Source organism: Falco naumanni, chromosome 12 (assembly GCF_017639655.2).
Source record: "Falco naumanni isolate bFalNau1 chromosome 12, bFalNau1.pat, whole genome shotgun sequence".
In the NCBI taxonomy this organism is placed as follows: Eukaryota; Metazoa; Chordata; class Aves; order Falconiformes; family Falconidae; genus Falco; species Falco naumanni.
In genome coordinates this window covers 14,674,456-14,684,776 of record NC_054065.1, presented here as the reverse complement: position 1 = coordinate 14,684,776, position 10,321 = coordinate 14,674,456, and the positions used below count along the sequence as shown (strand labels likewise).

At 41.4% G+C, this 10,321-nt stretch overlaps 1 protein-coding gene across 1 annotated transcript; it reads left to right on the top strand.

Annotated features, from left to right (window-relative positions):
• The first annotated feature begins 1,271 nt into the window (after positions 1-1,271).
• LOC121096380 (potassium channel subfamily K member 16-like) lies at positions 1,272-10,321 on the top strand. Its single transcript, XM_040612281.1, has 5 exons — positions 1,272-1,530; positions 4,938-5,052; positions 5,571-5,737; positions 8,156-8,321; positions 9,631-10,321. Exons 1-5 carry the CDS (start codon positions 1,318-1,320, stop codon positions 9,852-9,854), a joined length of 885 nt encoding a protein of 294 aa, XP_040468215.1. The 5' UTR covers positions 1,272-1,317; the 3' UTR covers positions 9,855-10,321.

Sequence of the window (10,321 nt, the reverse complement as noted above, 5' to 3'; positions counted from 1 at the left end):
AAGATGTTCTTCTGAGAGTTCTCCACAACACTTTTCACTTTTCAGAGTGACAAGTGGCCTTCTGCTGCCGGTCAGCCATCCTCTTCAGGGTGGAGATGGCTGGCCCTAGGCAAGGCACACAGTTCACATGGCAAGTAGAGGGATTTTCCCAGATACGGATATGAATGAAACCATTTTTTCAGTGTTTTTTCTCTGAGAACTACCTTTTGTTTGAAGGTAGGTGAAAAACAATCGGAATACTGAGCAAAGGAGGGATATCAGTATCCAGAACATGTTAATGGGAGGGGAGTTTAATAACAAAATTGCAGTCCTAGCCACGTGGCCTTTTTGCTCTGTGTGTTTGTTTTCTTTCAGAAGCAGTGTGGCATAGGTGACACTTGCCATAAAGCTCTTCCGACAGAAAAATATGCAAGCCCAGCTCATTTCCAGTGCATGATAATCATTAAGGCTCCCATGAGTGAACCTCTGATAGTTTTTTAGCTAACAATTAACGTTTAGCCCTCCTTCCCCTTTATGCATTAGGATTAAAAGGGCAATACGGAGACTGAAAGCAGTAGGCATGAGTGGTTCAGTCTCTAACACTACGGACTAAAGGGTGCAGTGATCTGACAGAGAATTCAGAAGCAGCAGGAAAGCCAGGCAGTGAGCGGACTGATCTCAGTAGGGTTAGACAAGAAAGAGGAAGCCTGTCTTGTGACCAGGCTGAATTCAGGATGTTTATGAGCTTTATCATGCTGCTTTCACTGGTGCCAGCAATGTTTGTATGGTACAGTCAGCGGCTATTGACTTTTCCATTTATTCAGCTCCATACTCTTCTTTGTTCTGGGAAGTCTGCTGTAATTAGAGAGGTTATAGTGTTTTCTTGTACAGAAGTCTAGTGATTAGAGTAAAGCTTTACTTATCAAGACTTTAAGAGCCTGTCCGTGACTCTATATTTCTATGACCCTCGGTAAGTCATTCAGCCACAGTTTTACTTCAGCTTTCCAGCCTGGGAAGCAATACCAGCCTCAGAGGGCTTGCATCAGGCTTCATTCAATTGACATCTTTGGATAAAAGTTGTTTTAATAGGAGAAAAACGCTATGATTCACATTCTTACTGAGCCATTAATGCTCTCCCCTGGATAGAGATGGATAGAGAAAAGATGTGGAGGGATAAAATTTGCCTTAGGCCTGATACCTGTATGTTCTGTTAGAAAATTCTCCAGGGCACTAGCTGGGAACACGGGTGTGTGATTCCTGGGTGTCCTGGGTAGCACACATCTTGGAACAGTAACCTGTTAAGTACTGAGCAGGGACTGGCAGCAGCAGAGCAGCAGCATGCCCCTCCTCACCATTCACAACCGGCAGATCAGCTGGACTCCGCTGCTGGTACTAGGGTATCTCTTTTACCTCCTCCTGGGCGCCACGGTGTTCCAGCTGCTGGAGAAGCAGGCAGAGACCCACTTTCGGGACCAGTTCCAGCTGGAGAAGCTCAAGTTCCTGCAGAACTACACATGCTTGGACAGGCAAGCCCTGGAGCAGTTTGTACAGGTAAGAGGAACAGGCTCCTGTTATTTTGGCTCAAGCATTATTTTGGTTAGAAGAAATTATATTGTTGTGGCCAAGCATGTCAGAAATTGATCTGCTGTCTCTGACATTAAAGGACTAACTGTACAAGAGAAAGGCAGAGGTTTCTCAAGCCCATTCACATAGCTCTTTATCTTGATCTATTGCATCTTTTTCTTTTCCCAGTCGTGAGATCCCAAAATATGTAAGTCTGCTGATGCACCTTTGTGCTGCCTTGCAATAATTTAAACTTCATGGTTTCCAGCTCCCTTATTAATTACGCATGGGGACAAAAAACAAGAATCAAACCTACAAGAAGTAGGTTGCCTTTCCAAGGTTCTCCAGTCCAAACCTGTGCAAATTCCATCCCTCTTTTGTACTAGAATTTGTCTATTGCCTTTGAAAATTGTCCTGCGCTTCCAGGCCCTTAAAGAAAAGATAAAGTCAACCATCAAAAACTGTGTTATCTATCAGGGCCCTGATTCTCATTCTAACCAAACTGGATACTTCCTAGGATTGAAAGGTTTAGCTGAATCTCCAGTACCCTAGAAACCTTAGGGAGAGTTCACACATGTCCACATTCTCTTTCCTCTGGCTCCATGGAGCTTCCTTAGCACTGCTGCACCACTCTGAGAATCACATCTTGCTGCACCTCTGCTGAATTAATTTCACTTGTAAGCTGTTCCAGACCAAACCGGCTGAGGGCACCAAATTATCATCTTCAATGCACCAAGCTTCAAAATATTTAGACTTGATAGTCCACAAGATAAATGTAAGCACAGGTACCTTCTGCTTACTTGTCTTTTATACTTACTTACCTGTCATTTTTAAGACCTCTTAAGAAATTTGTCCAGATCTTACTAATAGTAGGGAATAGAAGTCTTTCCATATTAAATCTCTAACTCTGAAACTAATGCAGGAAAGCAATCATCTCTCTGTACTTTTTTAACTATATGATTAAGGAGGTCTGTTCATCATGTCAGATGCTCCGGTCTGAAAAGTCATGGTATTCAGGCTGTGGTGAGACACAGCCACTAGGTTCAGTCCCCTCAGCTGACACCTCAGTAAGGTGTCTTGTCTTATTGCCAGCTCTTTAAACCTAAATCCTGGAATCTGACAATCAGCCCAGGTTTCTTTTTGCATATCTCTGATTACTAATAATAGAGTTACCACTTGTAATTCATTAACTATGGACTTGACTGTGCATGAAGCAAATTCTTGCAATTCCATGTCCACAAACTGCATTGGCTCCGCTTGGCTAAAACTGCATAACTGAGAGGTGGCCCTGAGCTGCAGCTCCTAAACTGAACAGCCTGGAGCTTTGGGAAAGGCAAATCCAAACTCTGCAACCTAATCTGTCTCTGTCAAACATACTTTTGTCAGGAAATTATGCCATTCTGAGAGCATAACTGAGAAGCAGATTCATTAAGTAAAGAGATACCTTTTTGAAATCCTGTTTTGATTGTCTATACTTTTTCAGCCTCAAAGGAACTGATCTAAATATAAAGTGAGGACCAAATCCTTGTCTATGACCACAAGTGGCTGCAATGTGCATTGGCAGGAGGACAGGAGCAGAAACGGCAAGCAGTTTTTATTGTCTCCACATCCTACTATAACTTTATGTAGGCTTCATACTCTCGCTGTAAATTATAGCACATTGCTTTTACTTACTGGCTACTTCTGCTCCCAAAGGCAACAGCTGATGTTCACCAACCAGTCGACAGCTGATCTGTTCACACTCCAGCCCTAACAGCTACCTGAGCTGCGGATGCAAAGCAGCTAGGAGCCATTATAACTGTCCCACATGAACCTCTTTCTTTAGGGATGTTTCTCGGGGGCACCAGGGTGCCATTTCTATCATCAGGTTGTACTTAAAAGCAACAATCCTGGCAAGAAATCTGGCCTTGTCAGACTATGTCTGAAGTGTTCAACATTCAACATTGTCTTACTCTACCATGTTGGCTTTCATGATGTGAATGTAGCTTCTCTGAACTCTTGTGCATTGAAATGGGTAGAACTGACAAGTGTTCCTTAAAGGGATGAATTAAACCTGTGATTATTTTAAACATTTTCAAAGGCTCACACCTTAGTTGCTTGTGTGTGTTCCTTCTAGCCAGTAAATAAAATAGTCAGCTCTAGATAATTGGACATGTCAAATTCTTCCTAAGAACAGGATTTTAATGCATAATGTAAAGTTCTTTGTCATACTGAAAAGAAACTCTGCTGACACTTCAGTCATGAGATCACATGAGACAATACCTAGCAGCCCTACCTGATGGGCTAGACCAATGCTGTGGGAGATTTTGCTGAAGGAATAACATTAGCTATTGAACTTACGATACTCAATCCACCAGCCCTGATCAGCTAATATTGCAGAACCCATGACAAATTAGATACCTTGTATGAAAATGTTCATCAGATAAGCAGTCCTTCTGGTAGTGGTCAACATTTGAATTGAGAAAGAGTATCTTTGGTCTCCTACTCCTGAAACCAACTAAAGCTGGAGTTGCTGTTGAATTTTTCTCATGTCTTGCATCATACGAAAGTCTCTAGAAGAAATGAACAAGTAATTCCTTCAGGCATTTGGCAAAATTATGAAGGCTGTGACCTGGTTTATAACAAATAGAGACTCTTGAAACCCCAGCTGCTGAGCAGAGGGCAACCAGTCTCCTTCAGAGAAATCCTCAGGGAGAGCAAAGGAACACAACCTTCACTAAGGCAGCTAACAAGATTTGATACATAAATAGGAGCAGCATTTCTTTTGCAGAGAGGGGGTTTGGTCATCTGGTGAGAGCTCTCTGGAATAGCATAGAATATTTCGTTAGCTAACTTTCAGACTAGGAGAAGCCTAATATTCATTGAAAAATTATTGGGAAGTCATGGCCCAAAACAGAAATTCATCCTCACTAATATTTACGTGGAGGAAACAGAAACAAGCATGTTCCCCATGCCCCTCCCCACAGACACAACCATACATTTACACATACCCAAACTAAAAACTGGACTGTGATGACTAGACCAGGGAAGGAGAGAAGAGGAACTGCCATTATTTTTTTTATGGCATAACCTCAATTTCTTTTCCCAGTTTGATCACTCTGGGGACTCCCTCCACTGCCTTCCCCTTAGCCTTCAGCTGCCTATGGAACCTATCTTACTTCACTGGCCAGTTGTCCAGTGACAAGAGTTCAAGTTCCTGGCCAGCTCTATTTCCAAGTTTTGACATGTCAGCACAAGGCCATTTCAGTCAAACTCTACCCTGTTACTTATACTTTTTACTGCTTTGCTTGCTCAAGTTGGAAAGCAATATTTATTTCTCTCTTTTTTTCTGACATTCTTCCTGATTTGGCCTAATGGCTTGCTCATCTTTGTTCCTTTGACCTCTTCTGCCTCAGGTCCTCATGGAAGCATGGGAAAAAGGGATCAACCCAGAAGGAAATTCTACAAATCCCAGTAACTGGGACTTCAGCAACTCCTTCTTTTTTGCAGGAACTGTTGTCACCACTATAGGTGAGGTACTTTCTTTCCTTATAAATTGGGGTTTCCTCCAGCTGTCCTGTAAAGCCCCCAGAAACATGTGACTGGTGCACAGAATACATCTGCAAGACAGTCCTGACTACTGTGGGTTATGGTTTTCTATTGGTTTCCATTTATACCTGTTATTCTTGTGTATCCAGCATATTATACCGGCAAAAAAATCCAAGTGCCTGCCTGGTACATGCAATATCATTTCATACATGCACAGCACATCTTGAGGTTGCTTTGAAGCACTAAGTTGCACTCACCCCGAAATCAGAGGCCTATAGAAAATTACAATAGTCTTTCAAGTAATATTTTCGTGTTAAATTTTCTGTTAGTAGTAGTGAATCCACAGAGCTCCATCGTAAGATATGGTAATTTGCAGGGAGATTTAATTGCAGGAAATCATAGGTCCGCAGGTTCCTTAGCGTAGTTGAGCTTCCAAACCTAGGAACTTCCCATGATGGCCTGCAGCCATCTCATGTAGCTGTTTTCTTCTTTTTTTCTAGGTTATGGTAACCTGTCCCCCAGCACGGTGGCAGGGCAGATCTTCTGTGTGTTTTATGCCTTATTCGGAGTGCCCCTCAACCTGGCCTTCCTTAACCAGCTGGGAAGAGGACTCAATGCCCACCTGATGACCCTGGAAAGATGGGTGCAAAAGCCAGGCCGTGCCCAGGTACAGTGTCTATCTATCATTTCTTTCCACTATTTTAAAACTAATTAAAGTACTCTTCTCAGATAGGTACTGTAGCAGCTAGATTGGATTTCCTTGTGCGTGCCTACATTTTTCTGAAGCACAGCAATTACAGTCCCCTCTATATCAGAAAATTGATATACTCTATTGATCTATAATGGCTTTAAAGCAATTTGCTTTAGGGACTCTAGATATACCTTTTTAAAACCCAACTCAGCAAAACTGTTAAGCAGTCATGGCCTCAGTTTGGAGCAGGGTCCTTAAGCTCTGGTGCCCTTAGCAGAATAAATGCACATGCACACATTGCTGAATCCAGCTCCTTTTATCTAGCCCATGCTAGCATCTGTCCAGAATCTAGCTCTACACTGTGGAAAGGCAACTTGTTTTTATTGGCCTCCTAATTTGACTTGAATTACCTTCCCTGATTGTGCCAGCTATTTAGCACTTCCTTCCTTTTCTTTTCTTGAAATGTAAATAAATACTCCTTCTCCTTAGTTCTAGTTTATCGGTGAGTCATTGAACTAGACCAGATGTACTGGAATAAAGGCAGCGTTGATAACAGAAAAGACATGAAGGTCGTTCATAACAAAGCTAGTACACGTTTCTGGAAAAAGGTTCAATTAATTGATCCCTTTTGTTAGGGAAAAGGGAGAGTAGGTGTGTTAGATATGTTGAAACATTTCAGAGTTCTTGCACAAGTTTTTTTCTCTTTTCAATTTGTAAAAACCTCTGAGTCACTGCATCCTTTACCTACTGGTATAGCTGGGAAAGCTATAAAGGTGCTGTCAAATGCAGACTTGGTTTATATGAGCAAGAAGTTCTTTAGCTGCATAACCTACGTCTGTTCCCCAAATACATGCAGCTCTACCACCAGCAGGATTTTCATGCTAGTATAACTGCATCTTTCCTGAGATTTGCAATAGCACCTCAGGGGGGTGATTTTTTTTTTTTCTTTTCACTTCCTGAATTAACAACTTATTTCTGGCAGAACTCCTATGATCAGACAAAACTTTGGACCTGTATCTGCTTGTTCACTCTGAGAAGCCTCATCATCTCCTTTTAAACACAATTTAGTCATGCTTTTGGAAATTAATTGCAATCGGTTCTTCTTCATTCCTGACTTACTGTCCCTTATGTTATAGGTTTGTACCAGAAAGTTCCTAAAAGCCAGAATAAAAAGTAATATTGTGCATTTCAACATAAAATTTTATGCAAACTTCATTATCTAATTAAATGCTATCACACTTCCTGAATGAACTAAATGAGAACAGATATCAACTATAACCATGTCAGTCAGTAATTTTTAAAGTGCTTTGCAAATGAGGTAAGTATTATTATACAGCTAGAGAGACATGGTACATAATCTAGAAGTGATTTGTCAAAGTCAGTCACCCGTTAGGCTCACGCCAAGTCTCTCAAGCTCACCGGAGTATTTCACGTGTGAGCAGAAAGAGAAAGAAAAACATGATACCTGGGCCTTCTACTTTTCATAGAGTGGTTTGGCTCTTCATCCAGTCACAATAGACCCATGCATAGAAAAATCATACTCTGGTTTGAATGCCCTTGAGGGCATTTTTAAACAATTGCAATGAGTTTGCATCAGCCCACACATCACTAGTCGAAAGTTCTCTAGACTGTGTAGCCTGGAAATCCATGAGTTCCTGATCCACAGTGCTAAACTCCTAAAATCCCCTGTCATGACCCATTCCCTGACCATTCTGTGTACCTATCTATTGCAGCCACATATGCTGTAACTTATCTCCCAGAAGACAGACATTTGTACTGAGAGACACAGATCTGCCCTGTGCTGACAGAAAACAGTTCTGCTCTGAATGCTTGTAAGTGAAAAATAAAAGCAGGCAAACTGACTTCACTTAGATTTCATCCAAACATATTTTTGGCTGAGCTCTTGCAAGCCACTATATAAATCTTTGGAAGCAGCAATGGTGAAGAGAACCCTAATTTGTTCTTGCCAATCTTTCTATCACGAGTTATGCAATACTTGGTGATTTTTCCTCAAAGACAGGAGCCAACTGATTACAAGAGCATCTCCACTTGAACAGAAATAGTGAAGTGAGTATTTCATTCCTATGGTTTCCATAATAAGTTTGAAAATATGATTTGAACATACTTAAAAACTCATTGCAAAGAGCTTTAAAAAAATCATCCTTTCTTTCCTGATTTTGACATTTTTTTGATTCGGGATTTGATACAATATTTATGTGCAGGATAAAGAGTGAGGTCAGCCTGTAGTGTATGAAAGCATTGGCTTATCCTTCCTTTTTTGGATATTGCTCCCAGGTGGAGTGGGTTTGTGATTCAAAAGCAAAACAGACCTAGCAATTTCCACTAGACAACTTCTCAGTGCTGTTTAGCTGCCATCTTTCTTTTATCTTTCAGGTGGTTCAAACACTGGCAGTAGCCATCTTCCTGACTGCTGGGACCTTGCTTTTTCTAGTATTCCCACCATTGGTCTTCAGTTACGTAGAAGGCTGGAGCTACGGAGAAGGTTTTTACTTCACCTTCATCACTCTGAGCACCATTGGATTTGGGGACTACGTAGTAGGTAATAAAGACGGTGAACTGGATTGAGCTTTGCTGAAATTAGTTACTCTAGTATAAAGCCAAATACAGAGAGCACAGATATCCATTTCACTGTAAATGTGCTACAACAGTGAGCTGAGCCAGACAGGCAATACTGAGCTAATACGTTAAACGGCAGAGGCATTTTTCCCTTGGCAGCTAAGCTGAGAGTCACCAAACTCTTTTCACGTATGCCACTGAACACCCATTGAACAGTGACTATATCCAAACTGGTACGAATGTGATCCATGAGTGACAGGTGAAATATAGATGAAATCTCTTTGTCAGCATTAAGCCTTTGAACCACCCTCTCCTAACAGTGATCTGTTTCAGCAAGTGCCTACCATTTCCCAGTAAGTGATCAGTACTTACAAGGAGGAGAACATTACCAACAACCCTGGGATGCCTGTGAAAGAAAACAAAGGCAGTGAGATTCCATAGCCTTTAGAGATCTAGGATGAGACATAGCAGAGACACGTGAAGGGGTATTTTTCCACCCACTTATCTGAACAAATGTTCTTAACAGATTATGTATAGTGTGTTTATTTGTTAAAAACACTAGGGTCTGTTACATCACAAGTAGTACTATTCCTCTCCTAAAGGCCCTAAATATGCCCCCAAAGGAGATAAAAACCCATTCCTTGCTGAATCTGGGCCCTGTGGAATTTCATGATGATCTAGATGACAGAGACTAAATGGATGGCTGGAGTGTTGTCCTGTGCCTGTATCAGCTGCACCAATTGTGCCTGCTATGAAAATATAAACTGAGGATTAAGATTCCCATAACCACTTACCTAAAACGGCTGCACTTCCCATATGATATTCTCCAGGTGATTTTGAACCCTGGTTAGTGAGGTATATCACCCTACAGAAAGCAATCGCTATATCACTGAGGTAATAAAATGTATCTCTCTAAATCACCTGAGGTCCCTGGAGTATCTCTTGAGTAAAATATGGCCAATATGGATTCAGCATTGGTTTTCCAAGATGTTTTTTAGTGGCTAGGAACACTCAATTTTGCACATCCCTGATTAACATTAGATGCAACTATTATTACATAACCTCGGCTTCAGAGTTTTGATGCCAACTGGGCTAAGCTTAACCGGATTGTTGGAACACAAAAAAAAAAAAAAAAAAGAGAGAGAGAAAAAAAAAAAGAAGAATGCTCATAGATCACACCAACTTGTTAAACATATGCTTTTGCAGGGGGTGGAGAGGGTGTATGAGTATGTGTGTTGTTTGGCAGACCAAAGCTGTCAAGATTAACATGCAAAGTTTCCTGGATTTTTCAGGCACAAACCCCAACAAGCACTATATCCCAGTGTACAGAAGCCTAAGTGCAATTTGGATTGTTTTTGGCTTGGCCTGGCTGGCTCTGGTCTTCAATGTGGGAGCTGACTTGATGGAAAAATTCCTTCAGCTAAAGTGGCACAAGCCTGGCTTAAGCTTGGCAGAAGGAGCCACCACCAAATTGGAAGATGAACCTGAACAACCTAGAATCCACATCCCTAGCTGAGCAAGGTACACAGAAAGCAGTCTTGAAAACCTATCTTTTATCTATATCTCACGCTAAGCAGGCCCAGTGGATAAAGGACTAAAGTGCAGGTTGTGGTCTGTTTCCTAAGGAGTAACGTTTCAGATGCATTGGAATTTCCACACACTATGCAGGCATCAGCCAATTACAACCTGCAAAGAAGTAGCACGCATGGTAAAACAACTGTCCCAGGATTCATTTTACACTTCTCACTCAACAAAGGCAAATTCCCCTGAAGTAATCAGTTATTATCCTCTCTCTTTCTCTAGTGGAATTCAGTTCTTATGGTCACTCATTTTCAAAAAATCCAGAGTGACTGCCTCCCAGCTCCAATAAGAAGCCATGTCACCAAGAATCTCAAGTGGAAAAAGTCAGGTACAGAAATCTTTCTTCATTTCCAGTCAGAAAACAAACAAAAACATAGAGGAATATCGACAGTAATGACCATC